The following is a 23,533-nucleotide window of genomic DNA, read 5'->3' as shown; positions in this document are numbered from 1 at the left end:
ACACGGTAGAAAAGATTTTTAGAACGCATCAATTGGAAAACAAGACCTTTTTGTGGCATGATCCATCCTCGGATTAAGGCGAATTGCTATGGTAGACTATATCCCCCATAATAATCAATCGCCTAATTGCCTTTTGAGTGAACTCACTAAAACTCTATTTGCATGACAGCGACAAAAGTACTGTGTAATGTTATATACAAGGAGTCCAAAAATAGGGCGAACTTAGGATGAAGCCACAAGTGCTGAAGGGCGTCAAAAATGAAAAAGGTTTTTTCTTTATCTAATTTCGATTTCCGGATTTACCGGAAATGACTTCAGTTTCCATATTTCAAATAGAATACTCTGTATATCAGTTTAATTTCATCATGAAATTGACGATAAGGTAAAGACAAAAAGGTAAACGTTTATAATGATATATACAGTATTTAAAAATTAAAAATTAAAAAGCATTTGACATTCAGAAACACTCAGAAATGTACCATTTTGCCAATAAAATTTGGCATTAGCTGAATTTCTAATTTGGCTAATTTGTCAAATTTAGCCACTGTGACTGTCAATTATTTATACAGGGAGCAATATTAGTCTTCTACGGCCGTCCAAAAATTTTTATTAAGATTGAACGAAATATAGAACAACAATAACAAATGAAATACATAACATCCTATATTAGGCTCTTACCCCAATGGATTTTACAATAATTTACAGCAGTTAGTAATTATCAGTGATTCTGAGAACTAGACGGATAAATATTGGTATAATTTGCAAATAAATGACCCATAGCGATAATCTGTTCAGAAATCGTAATTACTGTGTTCCCATGTTATTAATTAGGTTAATATATGTATATGTAGTTTTCATGACCTAAAAAAAGATCAATCTCTGGACCTATTTTTATGTATTTTCATCCCTCACCACAGCAAACAGAACATAGTTCAATCTGCCAATTGGTACTGCTTGGAGTCCAACAGAACGTTGTGACCTCATGACTACAAAAGGGATCATTTTCCGGATTTCGATACAACAATCATACCAGCTGCTCAAGTACAAAGTGTCCCCCACTGAAGACATCTGAAAAACATTATTTTTAAGTCAAATACGAATGCGGATAAAAACATCTACCGCATCTTCCAGTTTCTGTCCGGTGTGGCACATAAATCCAATATTAAGAATGAAAAGTCCGGCATAATAAAACCATGGGTAGTTTCCCTAAAATTAATTTTTTGTATTTAAATTTATAAACGCAAGTTGATAATATAATTTGTTACTTTCATTCCGTGGTATAAAAAAAAGGACATCACTACAGACGTGGACAATGTTACGTGTCCCAAGGTCATTTTGGACGTGTGATCTAATTGCTCACATAATCTAGAAATCAACGAGTGTTCAAAACTTATTTTATAGCTTGAATAAGGGAATTGTTATAAAAATACAGTATCTATAAATAGGTAATAGACTCTCAGGGGCAAAAATGGGCACAATATTAACCATTTTTATTTAAATAGTGAATTGAGATGCAATTGAGAGACAGAAAAACAAGAGTTTTCTTAATATATATTATTTTAATTGCTTATTTTGTTCGAAACAATATTTTATATATCAATAAGCTAGTTTGAGTTATTACTTTTGTGCTAATTTTTAGTTAAAATGCCCCGCGGGCACTCTCTTGGAATTTCTGGGTGAATTCTCATATGCCTGTCAGGATAATCTTTTAAAGTTATCAAAATGCAGTACTCGTTTTAATGCATTTCGCCGAAACATTTCGTAGAGAATAATAAAATAAAATGTTTTTCTTTTGTTCAATTAAATTATAAGATAATTTATTAAAAAATATATAAAATTTGTACCGCATTTTTAGGAAATATCCACCCAATTTTTTTAAATTTTCCAATGGGAGTAAATAGCAATTATTTATATAATAATTTCCTAATATGAGTTTTTATGAGACCAATCCGTTTATGAGTAAACGAGATTGCAAGCCAGTCCATAAATAAATCAGTCCAATAAAACTCCATACGAACAACACCCAACAGTTTATACCCGATTTAATATTAATTTGTTAATAATTAAATTTTTGAGTCGGCATTTTAGTTCCATTTATGAACTTTCAAAGAATGCCAGTGTTTACCAAATTACTCGGTGCGGTATTGCTAAGTGCACTGAGAATGGCAATAAATATTAAATTGAGTCTAAAACCAAAAGTGTTAAATTAACTGAAAGCGATATGGGTGCACCCATGTCCGACGGTCACTTACTTCAGAATGTACTGATGATATTCCATACAAAAAGAAAATTGTTGATATTGCAATGTTGAAGTCCCAGCAGCATTAATTTTGTTAAACAACACAGACAGATGTTTAGTTTTGTCTTCGATAAACTGACAAACTTGGTTTTGCAAACTAAGGATTGCAATAAACACAGTTGCTACGAACACAGTAAACACCTGATATAGCAGCACACAACGTTTAAACACAATGGAACACGCCAGTCTTGAAGGCAACCAAACTGGTACCATCAAGCCACAGATTTCATTCCTGCCGGAATTCTAAATTAACCATTTTTGAGAGGATTGCTTTTTATTCCTACTCCAACTTACACTGAGCAGACATGCTTTTTCAGTAAATATCTCATAAATCGCCATAATAATTGCACTGAAAAACGAAAAAAGATAAACTATTTTTCCCAATCTATCTCCTTGCCGCTTTATTTCATCGAAGTTTAAGGATTTTCCAAATTTCGTGCAGTCAGTCGTTTGTTCGAAAAGCTCAGACCACATTTCGTGTTTTACTGCAAAAATTATGTTAGTGGCCGATACCACAATTCCTCCTATGGCTAAAGGCAAAGCTGTGGTGGCTAAATAATAATCCTGTTCTGAAACAAAATGTTTTAGTTGTATTTGAATTTCGAACTAATCTCGAATTGTCGTTAGTCCGGATTATGTCAAACTTTCGGCTACATTGTTCAAACGTTTCATTCAAGAAGTGTTGAACACAAATGGGCAATCATAGCGAATGTTAAATTTTTCACAGCAACTTTGCACTGGTGTAAGTTAATAGGCCCTCGTGCATTGCACGCGGCTCTATTACACCATGTTTGCGTTAGTGCAAACTTCCCAAAACTATTGAAAATTGTCTTTATAATGCTATGCTCCTTTTTCGTTTTAAGGAGCTCATCTCCCCTGATAATAAATGTCTTCGAAGGTGCGTAAAATGTAAGTATAATTTTGATATGCGGCATTTTACTTACTGATCATGCTGGAAATACACAACGACAGCAATCCGCCAACAACTGTGGCATTCCACATTAGAGCCCAAATACATAAAACGGCAAAAAACTGAAACTTGCTTTGATTATTTGATGGAAAATACTTATACATCGCCAACATTTTCAAATTGGTATAGAAAGGCAAATCTTTCCTGACAGGATACAGCATTTTGGAAAATCACTCTATTTACAATGATAAATTCGATGAATTCCCTCTAATGATATCGTAATGTGCCCACGTACTGTGTCTGTGAGTTCTTGTGTGAAGTAAAAGTGATATTTTTGAAAGCGTTTTACCCCACTTCAACAGGAGGGTCAGGCTGTTACGTCTCCGCGAAATTTAATTCTGGATTGGCAGAAATATCGGACTAAACTATTCATGAGGCCACTCATATTAAGTCGGGTTTCCACCCAAACGGTCAGTTTCTTTTTTCAGAGTATGAGTTTTGTTTGTGTTTTCTACAGCCTGACAAACAAAAACAAAACTGAAACAAATCCATGACGTTCGTTTCCATCAAGCAGACTATTTTACATGAGAGTTTTCTTTGAGTTTCCAGTTCTTTTTCATTGATTGTCACAGAGAAGTTGAAAACACATTTTTTCAATAATCAACCGTCAAGGTTAAAAAAAAAATTATTCTTAGATGTGGTCGGTTTCTGCTGGGGTCCTTAGAAACAAAGTAAGTGTATACAGGATAATCCTAAATATCATATACATACGGAAGGAGGTAATTCTTTAGCTTATATCATAACTAAACGTTCATAAACACATAGGTCCACAAACGCTTCATTACCTATTTACGGATGTTCAAATAAAAAAAATCGGTTATTTCTCTATAGTTCCTGCAGTTTTTGAAATATTTTGCTAAAATTAAAAAAATAGTTTACGCCGTAGGACTTATATCATAGGGCTTATCAAATGGTTTTGATAATCTACAGATTGATATTTTCTCAGGGGACATGTCCCATTTTCTCCCCCTACCCCCTTCTACATTTCGCTATGCGCGACTGGTAAAATCTAAAATACAAAATGACTTTTTTATTTTGTTTAGAAACTTTTTAGTCTTTTGTAGTTTCTTCGTACCTGCGCCTGTTATCGAAAAAAACAATAAAAAACGTTTTTTTGTAATTCTCAGATGAAATTAAAATTTTTGAAATAAGTCTGGAAAAAGTGTAATAGGTTCGGGCTTCCCTTGGTCAATTTTTTGTTCTTATTAATTCCCATCTTCGCATTTGAAATCGTAACTTATGTCTGCACATCTCATATTTAAACCATGGCCCCCTTGGTTCCCTAACTTAAATAGCACAGATTTTTTTCTATAGGGGCAACTCTTTAGTATACACAATCTCAGTGAATACCGTTGATGAATTACGAAATCGAATATTAGATGCATTTGAAACCGTACGAAATACTCCGAGCGATCAGAAAGAGTACGGACACAAATGAAAAATAGGGCAGACGCATGTGTGCGGTTTTATAATTTTGTGAAAATGTCTATCTCCCATTTTGTAGAGTCAATAATATTAACTGGCAAAAAAGTTGCAAATCAAAAGATAAACTTTAGGAATTCAATTTCTATTAAAGATCTATTAGCAGTAACCCTCGAGTTCCTTGCTACTGGGGATAGTTACCACTGCTTAATTTACAGGATGTCCATTTTTCGAAAATTTTGTACGGTATCTTCGCTACTACTACAGTTCGAGGATTGAGGTTCTCGCAAACCTGTTTCACTTTTTTGTAAAACAAACGATGCCTCAAACAACCTTCTCATGGTTCTCTTGGTTTTTGAAATATGGGGCGAAATTGAAAATTGTGAATTTTTAGACACCTACTGTAATTCTTATATCGTATAAGTTAACGACTGGGTAACAACGGAATATTTTATATTTTTTATGTAGATCCCAATGACGTACTCAATTTTTTCCCAGGTGGCTCCATTTTTGAAAACATTACCAAAGTTGTGATTTCTTAAATGCATGATAAATAACATCCTGTATGTTAACTGATAGTAACATTCTCCTCACTAAGAGTTTTCCAGAAATATATAATATTACGCACTTTGTTTCAAATCGAGGCTTAAAATTTTTCTTTTTTCAACATTTTTTTTAACATTTCAAAAATAATCAATCAACTTTGAATCGCAACACATCATTGAATGTAATTTTGAAAGATTTTGAATTTGAAGTGTCACTTGGTTCATGTCTCAATTTTTTTTAATAGACCATTTTACGCTGCTGGTGGCATAAGCAACATTTATAAAATAAACAAATGTCAAAAGATAGTATTTTTTGGCCTATCTAATGCTGCTTTTGAAGTGGAAAATAATAATAATTTGTTTAAAAGTTAACAAAGGAGGACAATTTAAAAACGCACGTTATAACGAAACCGTAGTCTGAACACTAAGGACGCGGGTCTATGCAAGGGATATTTAATTAACGTCTAAGTTGAGCAAGACAGGTGGTCGAAAACGTATTTGGTATATTGGCATCTGTATTCCGTATTTTTCGAAAATATCTACTACAGGAAGCAACTAAAGTGGAAAACATTATACAAACTTATGTTTTATTGCACAACTACCTGCGCCGAAATTTGGAATTAAAAAATAATTATGGGCCACCAGGACCATTTGACTTAGAAGATTTAATCCCAGGAACTATTAGAAATGGGTTATGGTCAAATGAATTGCAACCAACTGAATTGATGTTACCTCATAGGGTACTAGTAAGAAAATCTTTACAAGAAACAAGAAATATAGGAAACGAATATTCTGGATGTTTTATTTCAGACCAAGAACAAGTACCATTGTAATTAAAATAAAAAGATGGGTTACCAAATTATTAAATACATTGTCTTGTAAGTATTTGGGATTAGTTTTATTGTGAAACATCTCTTTACATTTTAAGTAACTATAAACAAAAAATTTATCTCATATTCCACATGATCTGAATGCCTTTTCTGCGTTTATTTCTATGATACATAAAATCTATTGCATTAGCAAACCACTTGGCTCTAAAATACTGACCGACGCCAGATTTTTTCAATTTTTCACAATTCTTTCTTTGATTGATACTGCAAAATTACGTTTTTTACTTGATATTTAATTTGAGTTGTTTATTAGTCCTGGTCGTTATAAAATATTGATAAAACTCGTTATAATTCGCAATGTATTTTACCCGGTTGTTTTTGCAATTTTAATGGAATTTTTAACTAAGAAATTGCCTAATTACACCATTATTATATCCATATAACTTATATAAAATAAAAGAGAATAATTGTCATAGTTATTTATACAGTATCTTTTTGGCTACTGTGCACATGGAGTTTTAGTGAGTGCAAGTGAAGAGTAGTTAGGCGATTGATAAGTGCGAGCGAGACAGACTACAGATTCCCCTTCCACTGTCAACAAGTGGCTAGTGTCGTTGACTCGCAAGCACTACGCCTCAATCTGATGATAGACGTAGTTCTACGTGATTTTGGAGGACGCAGATTACGCGTATACATTCTATTTTATACTGCCTGTGCCCCATATTTTGGTATACATTTCTGTTTTTATTTGGTCCTAAATTATGATTTACAAAATAAATGAATTAATTTTTTTTACATTACTAATTATTTTTTACAAATACATTATTTACATAAAATAGGTTTACCTATTAGATTTCGGGCTATGGCTAGGACCTCTTCATTATACATTATTGGCACTGGTAAGCGTCTTTCACGGCGAAGTTTTTCTTTGTTCATATGTTGAATTTTGTAATTATTGTTCCCCCTAGCCATCAAAGTAGACTCTGTACACTTTTGAAGAGTTAAGAAAACATTATCTAAGTCGTCTACTTAACGCATTAAAAGCATTTTGCACACATTCAATTAATTAATTGATAGTTTTTTGAGATTCTTGATGCTGGAGCTATTGAATCGAATTGAAGAAACCAAGATCCAAAACATTCAAGTCTGGACTATTTGGTGGCTGTGATTGGAGCTGAATGTTCCATCCATCTTTTGACTTTAGCAAATAGAACTTCATCATTATCACGTGCATGTGGCTTGATGTTGTCTTGTTGAATATATATGGGTTTATTTTTATGTCCTATTGGAAACTTAGATCTAATAACTGGCAAAATATTTTCAACAATCATTTTTTTACATCCAACGGCGTTAATAGATTCAATATGTTAGGTTACTAACGATCCTTTTTTTCGGTTCTTGCTGTTTTGTTTAGCCAGCTTTTGATAGCCCAATCAAAGGGCCAAATTCCGACCTTTCCGTCAAAGTATTGTTTTCTACCATAATCAAAACGCGGTTTAATTATTGCAGCCATGAACATAACTTTGGTAATGAGTCGCTTACTTTTGATGAAGCAAGACATAATTAGATCGTTTACTTTGAGTTAGGTAAAACCATTTTTCATCAATATGTACATAGTCATACATGTGTTCACAAAATTCATTTGGCTTCACCTTCGATAAGCAAAATTTTATTCGAACTAAAAACAAGCTCTTTTTGTGACATGATCCATCTTCGGGTTAAGGAGAATTGCTATGATAGCTTGTGTCCCTCGCACTTATCAATCGCCTAATTCCCTTTTAAGTGCATTCATTAAAACTCTATTTGCATGGTAGCGAAAAAGGTAATGTATAATGTTATACATAGGTAGTCCAAGAGTAGGGCGAACTTGTGGATGAAGCCACAACTGCTAAAGGACGTCAAAAATTTAAAAGGTTTTTTCTTTGTCTAATTTCGATTTCCAGATTTACCGGAAATGACCTTAGTTTCCATATATCAAATATAATACCCTGTATATTAGCTCAATTTCATCATAAAATAGACAATAAGGTAAAAGCAAAAAAATAAAAGTTTATTATGATATACAGAGCATTTAAAAAGTAAAAATTAAAAAGCATTTGACATTCAGAAACACTCAGAAATTTACCATTTTGCCAATAAAAATTGGCATTAACTGAATTTCAAATCTTGCTAATTTGTCAAATTTGGTCACTGTGACTGTCAATTATTTATACAGGGAGCAATATTAGTCTTCCACGGCCGTCCAAAATTTTTATTAAGTTTGAACAACATGTAAAACAATATTAACAAATGAAATAGACAACTATAATTATAGTTAATATTATATATTTATATTATAGCTAATATTAAGCTCTTGTACCAATGGATTTTACAAGATTTTACAGAAGTTAGTGATTACAAGTGATTCTAAGAACTAGACGGTTTAATATTGGTATACTTTGCAAATAAATGACCAATAGAGATAATCTATTCAAAAATCGTAATTACTGTGTTCCGATGTTACTAATTAGATTCATATATGAGTATGTAGTTTTCATGATCTAAAAAAAAGAACAATCTCTGGACCTACTTTTGTGCATTTTCATCCCTCACCACAGCAAACAGAACATAGTTCAATCTGCCAATTGGTACTGCGTGGAGTCCAACAGAACGTTGTGACCTCATGACTACAAAAGGGATCATTTTCCGGATTTTGATGCAACAATCATACCAGCTGCTCAAGTACAAAGTGTCTCCCACTGCAGACATCTGAAAAACATTATTTTCAAGTCAAATACCAATGCCGATAAGAACGTTTACCGCATCTTCCAGTCTCTGTCCTGAATGGCACATAACGGCAATGTTAAGAATAAAAATTCCGGCGTAACAAAACGATGGGTAATTTCCCTAAAATTAATGTTTTTGTATTTAAATTTATAACTGCGGGTCGATATTATAATTTATTACTCTCATTCCATTGTATAAAAAAAAGGACATCACTACTGACGTGGACAAAGTTACGTGTCCCAAGGTTTTCTTGGATGTATAGTCTAATTGCTCGCATAATCTGTAAATAAAAGAGTGTTGAAAATTTATTTGATAGCTTTAATTAAGGAATGACAAAAATGCAGCATCTAGAAATACACTCACTTTCACATGAAATGCATCACCCAGTAATAATAATAATTAAGCCTTATAATTTTAGCAAAATCATGCTTCATAATAGAGTATCAAATGATCAGACTTACAGTAAAAAAGAAAGAATGCTAGTGGTTTTTTTGTCATCGACCTATTAGATTTTTTATTCAATTGTAAATAAATAAAACAATATTTACATGGAAATATCAGTTTATTTTTTTTGTTGAACTGTGAACAAGACATCTCAAAATGCCCCCAGTGAGACAGCGTCGAAATTTTTCCCACGTTTCGGATTTTGATAGAGGGCGAATTATCGGCATGAAGGAGGGTGGACTTTCTTTTCGTAAGATTGCCCGAAGAATGAATCGGAACCACACCACGATTGCGAGAATATGGTCTTCGTGGTCTGAAGAAAGGGTTCAGCGACATCGTCCAGCAGGACGTCCTCCCCGTAGCAGCAACGCACGTGAAGATCGACTTCTTAGACGGATGGCCATTGGTGATCGATTTCAAACAACAATATTTGTTGCAGTAGATTAGATGGGAGCTCTAAATCGTCGGGTGTCGATGGCAACAGTTTACAGAAGAATTTCGTCTTTTGGTCTGCATTCATACCGCCCAAATCTACGACTGCCACTAACCGCCCAACACCAAACTTCCAGATTGGCTTGGTGTCAAGAACGAATTGATTTGAATCATGAGTGGAACAATATCGTCTTCAGTGACGAGTCGCGATTTTGTTTATGGATCAATGATGGTCGTAGAAGAGTCAGACGATACCGAGGTGAAAGAAGAAATTTGCAATTTTCTGAAAGGCGCCACACAGCTTTAACACCTGGTGTTATGGTCTGGGGTGCGATATGTGTTGGCCGAAGATCTTCTCTTGTGTTCGTTCCAGGCACCCTAAACGCACGTCGCTACATTGACATTGTTCTGAGACCAGTATTAGTACCTTTCATGCAAACTTTACCAAATGGCATTTCCCAACAGGATAATGCAAGACCACATAGTGCGAACATTACTCGAAGATACCTGGAAGAAGCACAATTGGAAATACTGCCTTGGCCTGCACGGTTACCGAACCTATCGCCCATCGAACATCTTTGGGATATGATGAGTCGCCGTCTTCGAAATTTACCGAGGCCTCCAAACAATGTGGATGCCCTACGACATCATCTTGAGGTAGCATGGAATGAAATACCCCAGGAAGATATTGGATCATTTGTTGCAAAGCATACCGCGAAGAGTACGTGCTTGCATTGCCGTACGAGGCGATGTCACTCATTATTAATTTTTTGATTATCAAATGTTGTATCTTTTAACTGAAAGTCTGATCATTTGATACTCTATTATGAAGCATTATTTTGCCAAAATTACAAGACTTAATTATTATTATTACTGGGTGGTGCATTTCATGTGAAAGTGAGTGTAGATAATACATCCAGGGGGGTAAAAAAGAGTATAATATGAACCATTTTTATTTACATAACGAAGTGAGATGCAATAAAAACATGAACAAAAAGGATTTTTTTTTAATACTTATTATTTTTTTTATTGCTTATTGTGTTCGAAAAAATATTGTATATGTCAATAACTTAATTCATGTTATTCTTTTTGTGCTAATTTTTAGTCAAAATGCTCCGTCGACACTACTTTGGAATTTCTGAATGAATTCTCATATGCCTGTCAGGATGATCTCTTAAAATTATTGAAATGATGTACATATTTTAATGAACTTCGCCGAAACACTTTGTAGAGAATAATAAAATAAAATATTTTTCTTTTGTTTAATTAAAGTATAAGATAATTTATTAAAAAATATATAAAATTTGTACCGTATGTTTAGGAAATATCCTCCCAATTTTTTAAAATTTTCTACTGGGAGTAAATAGCAATTATTTATATAGTAATTACCTAGTAGGAGTTTTTATGAGACCAATTAGTTTATGAGCAAGCGAGACTGCAAGTGAGTTTATAAATAAATGAGTCTAATAAAACGCCATACGCACAACACTCAACAGTTTATTCCCGATTTAATGTTAATTTGTTATTAATTAAATTTTTGAGTCGGCGTTTTAGTTCCATTTATGAACTTTCAAAGAATGCCAGTGTTTACCAAATTACTCGGTGCGGTATTGCTAAGTGCACTGAGAATGGCAATAAATATTAAATTGAGTCTAAAACCAAAAGTGTTAAATTAACTGAAAGCGATATGGGTGCACCCATGTCCGACGGTCACTTACTTCAGAATGTACTGATGATATTCCATACAAAAAGAAAATTGTTGATATTGCAATGTTGAAGTCCCAACAGCATTAATGTTGTTAAACAACACAGACAGATGTTTAGTTTTGTCTTCGATAAACTGACAAACTTGATTTTGCAAATTAAGGATTGCAATAAACACGATTGCTACTGACAGACTCAACACCTGATGTAGCAACACACAACGTTTAAACACAGTGGAATCAGCGAGTCCTGAAGGTAACCAGACTGCCATCATTAAACCGCAGATTTCATTTCTTCCTGAATTCTAAATTAACCATTTTTGAGAGAAAGGTTTTTTATTACTACTCCAACTTACATTGCGCAGACATGCTTTCTCAGTAAATATCTCATAACTTGTAATAACAATTATACTGAAAAATAAACAAAAATAAACTATTTTTCCCAACCTGTCTCCTTGCCGCTTTATTTCGTCAAAGTTTAAGGATTTTCCAAATTTTGTGCAGTCAGTCGTCTGTTCCAAAAGCTCAGACCACATTTCATGTTTTACTGCAAAAATTATGTTAGTGGCCGATACCACACTTTCTGCCACAGCTAAAGGCAAAGCTATGATGGCCAAATAATAATCTTGTTCTAAAACAAAATGTTTCAGTCTTATTTGGATTTCGAATTAAACACGAATTTTTGTTAGTTCGGATTATTTCAAACTCGCCGCTGCATTGTTCAAACGTTTCATTCATGATTTGTTAAATGCAATATATGCGACCAGAATGAATGTTTAATTTTTCACAGTAACTTTGCACTGGTGTAACTTAATAGGCCTTCGTGCATTGCACGTGACTCTATTACACCATGTTTGCGTTTGTGCAAACTTCCCAAAACTATCGATAATTGTCGTTCTAATGCTATGCTTCTTTTTCGTTTTGAGAATCCCCTCATCCCTGATAATAAATGTCTTCGAAGATGCGTAAAATGTAAGTATAATTTTGATAAGCGGCATTTTACTTACTGATCATGCTGGAAATATACAAGAACATCGATCCCCCAACAGGCGTGACATTCCACATTAGAGTCCAAATACATAAAACGGCAAAGAACTGAAACTTGCTTTGATTATTCAATGGAAAATACTTTGAAATCGCCAAGATTTTCAGACTAGTATAAAATGGTAAATCTTTTCTGACAGGATACAGCATTTTGGAAAATCACTCTATGAACAGTGATAAATTCGATGAATTCAGTCTAATGATATCGTAATGTGCCCACGTACTGTGTCTGTGAGTTCTTATATGAAGTAGAAGTGATATTTTTGAAAGCGTTTTACCCCACTTCATTGGGAGGGTCAGGCTGTTACGTCTCCGCGAAATTTAATTCTGGATTGGTAGAAATATCGGACTAAACAATTCATGAGGCCACTCATATTAGGTCGAGTTTCCACCCAAACGGACAGTCGAGTATGAGTTTTGTTTGTGTTTTCTACAACCTAAAAAACAAAAACAAAACTGAAACAAATGTATGATTGTTGTTTCCATCAAACAAACTACGTTATGTGCGAATTTTGCTTGTGTCTTCAGTCCTTTTTCACTGGTTGTCGCGGAACAATTAAAAATGCATTTTATAACAACCGACTATCTAAAGAAATAAAATTTTTGTTGTTGGCTATACTATTATGGCCGTTCTATACTACAGTCCATAGGAATAAAATAAGTGTATATATACAGTACTGTTTCGGGCCAGTCGAACACGAGAAAAACCAGTCGAATTGATTACTACCCAAATCATGTCCATATTTGTTCCCCCCTTACACCCGCGTAAGGACAAGTGCCCAGTTAGTACCGTAAATAAATCAGTACGATATTGATACGTGTGGAAAGTAGACGGCGGCGGCCGCATTTCTAATAAAATACGCTAATCTCTAAAATTAACTTGGAATTACATCATTCATTTTTTTCTTTGAAACGAAAGGATTTTCTCTGATTCATCAAGTTCAACAAGGCTCTAACGTGCGCTTGGTGAAACACATCCCAATATCTCAAAATTATGAACAATTAATGTAATGTCAACAACGAGGGAATTGGTCTATTTTCTTCCCGAAACATTTCCGAAAAAGATTGCCTAATTTGGCGATAAGTCTGATCTTGGTAATACTATTTAATGATTTGGACTTTTTCAGAAACACTATAAGTAGTTGGCATTTAAATTTAAAATAAATTTTTCGTTTCTATTCAGAGGAAAATACCTTACCGTTTCTCTATCTTCGATAGTTCGAAGTAAAGTAACTGCCGGCGACCGGCTCCATTGGGCTGGGAGCATTATAGTGGGAAGAAATTTGGCGTCAATCAATTCGACTGGTTTTTCTCGTGTTCGATTGGTCTGGAACAGTAGTGTATACACAGTGTTTCTAAATACCATGTACATACGAAAGGAGATACTTCTTTAACTTATTTCATGAGTAAAATTTTATATAAACATAGGTCCACAAACGCTTCATTTCCTATTTACAATTGTTCAAATTTAAAAATAATCAGTTTTTTCGCTATTGCTCCTGCAGTTTATGAGATCTTTTGCTAAAATTTAAAAAATATCTTACGCTGTAGGACTGACACCATTGGGCGTATCGAAGGGTTTTGATAATATATATATATAATAAATACAGGGTGATATTTTTTCAGGGTTCATGCCTCATTGTCTTCCCCTAGACTTTTTTGCGGTGCGCGATTTGCATAATCAAAAATACAAAATGACCTTTTTATTTTGTTTGGGAACTTTTTGATTCTTGTAGTTTTTTCGTTTCTGCGTCAGTTAACGAGAAAAACAATAAAAAACTACTTTCTGCAATTAGCCAGATAAAATTAAAATTATTAAAACGAGGGTGAAAAAAGTGTAGTAGACTCTAGCTTTATTTGGCAATCTCTTATTTCTATTAATTTCGACATTCATGACCCCCTAGGTCTCCTGACTTACATAGCTTAGATTTTTTTTTTTATGGAGGCAACCAAAAATTTTAGTATACACAACCCTAGTGAATACCGTTGATGAATTACGAAATCGAATATTAAATGCGTTTGAAACCGTAAGAAATACGCCGGAGGATTCGAAGGAGTAGGCACATCAATGAAAAATAGAGCAGACGCATGTATGCGGTTTCATAATTTTGATGAGAATATCTATTTCCGATTTTCAAGAACATGCCAAATACATAAGAATTCATTTTTTCTGCCATGAATCATTTTGTAGTGCGTGCCGTCCAAATATTTTTGTCACGCGTTTAATGGTTCTCTAGACTTTTTCTTGAAATTGGAATATAAACTATTATGATTTCGTGTTCTTTTTTATCTAGACCCCCAAATAAATGATTGATAAAGACATTTCTGATGTAAAAAAAAAATAATAATAACTAATATGTTTAATTAGAACTCGTGAAATCTTTAAAAAGAGCGCGTCTGAATATTTTTGGGATTCACTGTATATATTTTATTTGTGGGATATTTGTTAACGATCCTAAATAATTTAAATCGTAATCATTAAAATATTTGGTGTCCAGCAGCATGATTATGCTGCAGATATCCAGCAGATGATAAATTTATTGTGTCATAAATCGACAGTTGGGAAAAAAATTCACTATGTACTGCCATATTAGTAAGAAATTTCCGTTTTCATATTATATGTATCTGTTTATACACATATTTATTAAATTTATCAAACGTTTCAAAGCCACTTCCCTATTTATAAAAATTCATTATTTACTTACCTTCCAATACAAAATTCGTATCCAGGATAGCAAAACGAAATACAAGTCGAAACAAGAAAACACAACGTAACCGTTTCCACTAAATAGACTCGAGTTTCAGAACACGTCGAAACCTTTTGATGTTACCGCTGCCGATTGGGACCTGAAAAACACAACAGAAACCGTAGTCCGAAACTCGAGTCTTCAAAAAGTTTGCAAAAAGTTGGAGTTCTGTTTTTTTTCGACACGAGCTTCTGTTATATTTCTGTTTTGTCCGTTTGGCGGAAAACCGGCATTAGGAAAGTTAAATGTTTTGTTACTAGTCAAATGATTTCAAAGGGTCAAATACCCTTTTACGCTTCTCTCCCCTAATTCTTTTATAGAGCATCACTAACCATTTCTGTGTGAAAAATCAAATTTTTTGTTCGATTTAGAAACCTCTTCATTTTGCTCTATAACTGAAGCTATTTTAGAGTTATTTGTAAATATATGAGGTAAATGACACCATTTTTACTGGAGATTTTTAGTATTCGGCATTGAGATATGGCAGGTATAAGCTATTTATATACTAAATGATTCTCATTCTGATTGGAAATCTGACGTCTTATTCCCTGTATTATATGTATAACAACTGTTTTACCCTTTTTTAATACTGATTCAGAATTTCTCAGCAAAATTTGCAAACACAAATTTGACTTTTTCGTGGGCACCGTCATAAGAGGAATTTTTTTTAACACGGACCGAATAGTTATGTGACATTTTTTGAAAACCTTTGAGTTTATAAATAAAATTTTTTGTAAAATAAAAAATTTTACTTCTCCCTTGAACAGGTATTTTTTGGACAAATAACTATAAGCCCTTCTAAATTTATTAAAAAACTGAGAGTTTAAACGTCGAATTTGAGCAAAGTCGTTTTTTAAAACTTAGGTATAAAAATATGCAAGGTTGCGTTAGTTTAATTGTTTATAATAAAGAGACCAAATTGCTGTCCAGTTTATTGCAAGAGCAATTAATCTGAAGGAAAATTGTTATGGGGAACAGCAGTACGAGTAGAAGTTTAAATTAATGTAATGGTTTTTCAAGTATTCAATTTTTCCTTTAAAAATGCTATTAAAATTGCAAAATAGTGGTTTAAGCTTCAATATGATTCGCGAATGTATATGGATTTTGCTAATATTTTATAGAAACTGGACTTAATAAAATAACTAAAGTACATATCTTCTTACACGATACGCGAAAATCGACATATTATATTTAGCTTTGGGAAATTATTCAACTAAATTATGTCAAAAAAAATGTGAATAAACTGTTGCAAAATATGTAATTTATTTAATTAATGCAAATGCAACCAGGGAGAAAAATCGATCGCAAAAGGAGCGCCGGCTTCCTCTGGGCAAAATTAGAAAATGCGACCCACACATTTTGAAATACAACAAATGTTTTCAGAAAAAGTAGAAACTCTGGAGATTGTTCGACCTAACAAAAATAGGGAAAAATTTTTTTAATTTTTTAAAATTTTGTAAATTTTTTTTCAGCACTTATGTAACCATCTATTTTGCCCTGGGACCAGCTGCGTTATCCTATGGTCTTCTGGTTTTCATAGCATCTTTTGTCTTATCAAATATGCAGTGTAAAGACGCCTGGCGCCATGGGCAAATGGAGCCCATTAGGACCTAGCCAGAAGGGACAATATAAAACCGCCCTTAACCATTAGAAATGCATCCTTCTTCCTCATAATTTTCTGCGAACAGTTATGCTGCGAGTCTGATAGTTGTATGTTAGTTTTTTGTACAATAAAACAGTAAAAAACGACAATTGTGCATAATAAAGAAACTTAATTCATGTTGAGGTCGGAGACTTGTCAAACCACCTACGTAAGAACTTTGTAAAACTTGTAAACGCCCTTTTGGTCGAATTGTGCCGTTGACTTCGTTAACCGAGTTCTTCATTTTTGCAAACTTGATTGAGGTGCATTATTTAACGATGAAATAAATTATTTCCTAAATTGTTCCTGACTTTACTGTTCCAAGGTCCATTACACCAAACACATATAAAGTGCGTTTATTTAAATAGGACATCCTGTATATTAGCAAATGCGCTGAAAGAAAATTAAATTTCCTTTAAAACGATGCATCATGTTCCTACACTTAAACAGTCATATTTCGCTAATAAATTGTGTTTCGTATATCGTTTCTAAACAACGAATTATTTTGGAATTAAACGTGAAAAGTACAGTGGCTCGAACCCAGCGCAGTGGCGGAGAGAATAAATTAAATTTTATGACGGAATTGCAGGACAAATGTGCTATCCAACATTGTTACAGAACAATCTACTTTTTTTCTTTTCATTTGTTTTGGGAAAAGGCCTAATTTGATACCAGATTTGATCCATTCATGATCGTTGTGTGGCAAAAGATCTTCAGAGATGAAACGAGTTGAAAACAAGTTTTTTTATATCACCTTAACGGACAATTCATATTATCGGTCAGGTCATGGTCCGATCAACTCAAGTAACGATCTCAATAATACAAGATGAATGTTCGATGTTACGATATTGGACCTGGACTAGACCACTGTCGAATCGCGATCTAACGAGTGATATGATTACTATTTTCAGGCAGTTAGGTTTTTAATTCGAAATTATTATTGGTTCGTTGGAAACTGAAATAATAAATTGGTCATTAATTATGATTAATTACATGTAATTATCTTAATTAACCGGTTAATTACTTATACTTAGGAACTGTAAATTACTAATTACTCTTCCTCTATAGCTAATTCACTACTTTCACAAATTTGGAAGAAGGATTGAGATGAAATGGAATTTCTTACTTCTGAATTTTAAATTTTATTGCAATTTAATACATCGATTAGACACAATAATAAAATAGCATCAGTAAGTTAAATAATCTAAGTACCTATGTAAGTCAAAAACTTATTGTAAGGGATTACAGCTAAAGAACGTTTTTACGAGTAGTTCGATGTTAATTTAGGTACATAATTATATTAGAAAAAAATCTGTAATATAGAGCCTTTACCCAAACCGAAATATCACAGCTAACAATTACTATTTTTATACGAACTAATTTTCAACGAATCCTATATAAATTATATACAAAAAATTAAAATACATAACGTAATTGACATCAGTACCTACATTCCAAAATACTCTTAGGTAAAGAAGACTTTAATAAAATTACATTATACCTATACGAAAGAAATAGCTAATTTTATTGATAACTGATCGATATATTTCAAATTTCCTGCTGGATTTGGACTACCCTGTAAGGAACTGGTGTACCTAATACACAGATCTATGACCGCTATGAACGAAGCCCCATCCCATTTATCATAATATTGGCAAGGGCGTTTCGTCGTTTTCTCCAGGTTCCCATTCCCTGGGCGTGATATTGAAGCTTGCGGTACCATAAATGGGTTTGATCTTCATCCTCGGCCTTAAAAACATTTATCAATTATGCCCGATCATTTGTTACATTTCGCGCCTCACCTTGAATATGAAGGTATCCTTATTCAGCAGTTCCTGTACCTCAAAGTAGCTTTGCCAAGCGGGGTCAGCAGCAATGACACACCGGTCAAGGTAAAGTGGGTCTCTGAGCAATGAATATCTACCATTCTTGTCCCTCACCAGCAGCAACGCTGCCTCCCTTACTCCCGAATTCCTCGCCGAGAAAACCAGACTGTTCTCTTCAGTTTTCTCAGCTGGTGATTTTGCTTGCGTCTGAAAGTAAGATTAACCCTATAACTGATTTCCATCCAAAATCAATAAGATTACTTTGCCATTAATCACCAACAAGGCATTCACAGGAGTGAGCTTGATGGTCCTGCCCTTCCTCCAGTTGTTATCCGTAGGCTGAGTAAATAAGAGCTTCCCCTCCAAAACAAACCGGGCTTCCTCATGGTTCCACTCTAGCACATCCACTGCAATTTTCCTCAGCTTGATGTTTACCAAGTCCATTTCCGCACTAGATCTACGAACGGGGTTGCTGCCAATCCTTCTCCAGAGCTTACTAGGCACGTCCTTCGTCTCAGAATTCATGTGGTTCAAATGCAACTCGATCTTGTGCTGAGACTCCCGCAGTTGTTCCCGAGTATCATGATGAGTCGGAGTGACCTTATATAGTCTGGCCAATAGAAGCGGATATTTGGTAACTCGCTGGACTGGTACCATCAAGAAGGAGTTCAGATTCATTCTGCGTAGCATTGTGTTTTCCATCTGAGACACCCTGAGAAAGATTCTCAGCAGCTCTTTGTCTTTCTCTAAGCTGGCTAATAGAAGACTGGCATTACCTAGAAGACATTCTCCCTGAACGTTACCAAACAAGTACAAAACTGAGGGATTTTGTCTTACCTTGCCTAATACAGTAGGTTTCAAATGCATGCAGCATAGGTGCAGCTTCTAGGAACAGTTTACCAATATTTACAGTAAGAAGGTCATCGTCCCCTTGCTCTAAAGCAATCTCCACAGCATCTCTGAGCCTCTCAGCTAAAGCCTGGCTATTTTCCAGCAGTTCCTCAGTGTTTAAGAAAATAGCCGACAGCTGCTCAGGGGTCAGCAACCCAGCTACCAACATGGGCTGATAAAACTCCTCCAAGATTATTTGCAGGTCTCTGCTGTATTTCTCTTCAGTCTCCACTATTTCTGTGATGATCTCTTTCCGTTCTGAACGCTTCTTGATGCATTTCCTGCATAGCAGAGGCTCGTTTTCGGTTTTGGAGTCTAAAGATGAATCACAGTCTTCACATGAGGCGAGCACTTCGGGTTTGATGCGATATTTGCTCAGACTTGATTTGCTGGTTTCTGAGCCTACCCCTGAGTCGTTGCGCTCCACTTCAGCTGCTTTTTGGAAAGTTACTTTGTCATCTGTAAAAATATGTAGTTAGTCATTGCAATAAAGAAGACATTAAGACCTGCCTGAGATTATTAAGGAATTGTCCTCGCTAGAATCACTAACTGTGCTCATATGGGACATCCTATTGTAAGGCTCTTTGGTTTCGTCATCTGGGCCGGAATTAGAAGGGTAATGGTACGTATAGCCTTCCTCCTGTTCAATTCCGCGTTCCTTAGCGTCCACCAGGTAGCTGAGAATGTCGTACTTAGACGCGCCCTCGAAGATTGACCTAATAAGAAGACTTAGTACACACTCTAGCACACCATACAATGACTAAAGTTACCTGGTGGTGTACTCTTTGTCTAAATGCAAATCGTCCAAAATTAGCGACGGAGGAGGATTCGTGGGCAGTGGTGGAGGCATCTCGATCTCCTCATAAATAGGGTCGCTGTTGCCATTACTGACTTTGATACTTTCATAATGATGATCGTCCCCTTCAGACACCTCAATGTTCCCAGTTTCAGCCAAAAGCTCATAAAATTTGGTCCTATTAACCAGCTCCTCTTCAGTGACGGAGCTTCGATTGCTATGGTCAGTGTAGCACTCTGAACTTTGATCCATAAGTTCATACTGACTGGAACCGCCATCCTCTGATGCAGCATCGTACTCAACAGACTCATACTTTCTTAATCTCAAAAATGAGTCTTCCACTGAGGTAGGAATGTTGGTGTCTTCAAGGGGGTACTCCAGAAGAGACTCAGCCTTACCAAGAGGAGAGGTGTGCTTGGGAAACTTAAGGTCTCGTTGTCGCCTAGCCACGTCTGACTTGCCACAGACATGGGGGACTAGATTGTGCCGCACAGCTTCGACAGGGTCTCGAAGAAGTTCTTTGAGGAGTTCAGACGAAGACACTGAATGTAAGTCTACAGGGGTTGATTGAGATCGCGTGTTATTTTCAGAAATGTGTTGAAGATTCTGCTGAGTCTCCTCTTCCTTCGTTGAACTTTGGCTTGACTCTACCCCAGAGATGAAAGTCCCGGTGATATAAATCCGGCTACTATTGTTGCTGGTGTTAACCTGAACTGGTAAGCAATCGTCATTGACCACTACGGAAGATTGGTACAAGGGGACGTTATCGTTGATCACCGTAGAATAGCAATCATTTCCACTAATCAAAATAGAGGTTTTTCGCTGATGATTGTCAAACATGGCAACATTCTCTATGCAGCTCACATCTGTGTACTCTGGGAACTCATTCTTGATTTTGATCTTGTGCATAGGGGTAGGCGGCTTAATTTCCACGATGGTTTTATTGACAGTAGGAGATTCCAGAGTAATCGATGCTGGCGGAACTTCTGAAAAGGTGATGATGTTGACTGAAGGCTGCTTATTGCTGCTCCTTTTTCTTGGAGGAGCCGATGGCGGTACTGGCGACTCAATGCTTGTTTCAGTTTTTACAAAGTTATCAAAGGTGCTCTCAACAACGCTTGATATGGAAATTTTGTGCGAATTTACTATTTCAGTGGGCAGTTTGACGACTTCAACTGGATTTTCATCTTCGGTTTTCTTTACAACGGTTGGTGGTAGGGGAGGCGGTGTATTCGGTCTTTGTTTCGCAGGGCTCGTTTGGCGTTTTTTAGGAATAATCCCGTCCAATTTTGCCAAGTCTTTGTCGGAAAAAACTATTCTAGAGTCGCTACGCTTTCTAGACCGCAAGGCCATAGTATCGTAAAAATTGACGTTTCGTAGAGTGTCGCTGATGCAGTCGCTATTACTACGATAGATTTTTGGTGCCTTTTTATCTTCACTGTTCGATGATACCGTGGGTGCTTTCTCCATATGCTGTATCAGCAATTCATCCTCCACTTTGCTAGTGTTGTTGTTAGTTTCAATGTGTTCCAAGGCATCTTCGAAGACTTCATCTTCGTCTTCATTGTCCTCGTTGGTTTTACTAAAGCTTTCAAGTGGTTCTACTTCGGCTCGACCTTCCTCCACATCAATCACATCAACAACTTTGGGAATTGGCGCCTTATCATCTTCCTCACTGCTGTCATTTTTACCTACAAAATTAGAATTTATTATAATAAGTAAGGGTTGACTTCAGACGTTCTTTGGAGACCTGGATCTACAAATTGGACCTTCTTCCTTGGTGTCAGAGGAAGGGGTACTGGGATGTAAAACTTGGATCCAGCCTTTCTAGTAGACGAGGGGCTGACAGCTTCTTCGACATCAGAGTAGGGCGAAGAATCGCTGTTATAATTTGAGCCCCTTTTCTTCAAAATGGACTTAAATCGACTCGCAGTCAAAGCATTGTAGGAGTAATCTGGCTCTTTATCTGAGGTGGTAGGCGTTGATATCTAGTGAAGGGAAATAGTGATAAGCGCAGTATCAGTAGAGCAGAGTTGAACTTACCAAACGTACTGGCGAATACTTCTTGGAAGTCTTAGAAAGTTTAGTTTGTGATGCCTGTTTGGCTGAAACTTTGGTCGTGTGCCTATTGCAATTTTTAGGAACTTGCACATCTTCATACTCCAGTTGAACATCTGCACCTTTTCGCAACTTAATGCGCTGATCGTTGTCTACGTTCTTGGGCTTTGAGGCCTCCACTTGTTTTTCATTAGCCATTAGTTCATACGGATTAATGTCGCATTCCAAAATCGACTTCCGCCCGAACGTGACTTTGCCATTTGAATATTTTTTGTGGCTGGCAGATTTGGTCTTTTCTCGAAAAGGTGATACGCTGGAAGTAGTTTCTGGCACCGATAGTCTTGATCTCCGCATCAAGTCGTAGGGATCCGCAGTTGGTAGTATCGAGGGCCTCACGGATGAAGTAGCTCGAACGGTTCCAGCACGCACAGGGGTGCTGGGTACCATCTGCTGACTGGTGGAATAACATCGTACCTAAAACATCGTTAAATCGAGAGATTCGACAGCACAGAAACTAAAAACTCACAGTTCCAAACTTTGAGTCCCCGGGAGAGAGAGGCAGCCTGGTACCTTTGCATTTCTTGCACATGTAAGGTGACTTCTTGGATGAGGATCGTTTACTGCCAGTGAGATAATCAGGACACTGGCAGAGCACCAAAGCTGGTGCCAGAAGCAACCCACCAGAAGCACGTACGGTGCCATAGAGCCAGGGTTCCGCGTACCTCATGGATCGCGATAGAGCTCCTGTTGTGGATGAAGATCGGTCGGCGACGTCACCACCGGCACCGCCGACGCGGTTGCTGCCTTCTCTCTATAGAAATTGAGAATTCATTGATTAATGGATTGAAAATTGATATTTTTGTAATATTGAGTCACTCTAAAAAGCCCGTTTTAATTGAACTTAGTAAAATTGTGAAACATTACCGGCAAGAAGACTAAGATAGACGAGTCTCAAGTAACTCACCCTTAAACCATAAGAAGAGTGAACGGCATCCAGAGGTGACGTGGGAAATCGATGCATTGCATGGCTAACCAAAGCTGCCATAGAAGTCTAAACTTTGTGCTAACATGTCACTGAAAAAAAAGATGATGATGGTTAGGGATATGGTTAAAAAGGA

At 35.8% G+C, this 23,533-nt stretch overlaps 1 protein-coding gene across 1 annotated transcript in view; it reads right to left on the bottom strand.

Annotated features, from left to right (window-relative positions):
* Positions 1–17,951: 17,951 nt before the first annotated feature.
* LOC136411953 (uncharacterized) overlaps positions 17,952–23,533 on the bottom strand; it is a 57,366-nt gene continuing 51,784 nt past the window's right edge. Inside the window, 9 exon segments of the mRNA XM_066394755.1 lie at positions 17,952–18,593; positions 18,647–18,877; positions 18,932–19,446; positions 19,508–20,277; positions 20,332–22,048; positions 22,108–22,345; positions 22,401–22,889; positions 22,942–23,226; positions 23,380–23,489. Of these exon segments, the coding sequence (XP_066250852.1) occupies positions 18,462–18,593; positions 18,647–18,877; positions 18,932–19,446; positions 19,508–20,277; positions 20,332–22,048; positions 22,108–22,345; positions 22,401–22,889; positions 22,942–23,226; positions 23,380–23,460 (4,458 nt within the window). The 5' untranslated portion in view covers positions 23,461–23,489 and the 3' untranslated portion in view covers positions 17,952–18,461.

Source organism: Euwallacea similis, chromosome 11 (genome assembly GCF_039881205.1).
Source record: "Euwallacea similis isolate ESF13 chromosome 11, ESF131.1, whole genome shotgun sequence".
Classification (NCBI taxonomy): Eukaryota; Metazoa; Arthropoda; class Insecta; order Coleoptera; family Curculionidae; genus Euwallacea; species Euwallacea similis.
The sequence above is the reverse complement of the archived record's forward strand: the minus strand, read 5'-3'. Positions and strand labels throughout refer to the sequence as shown.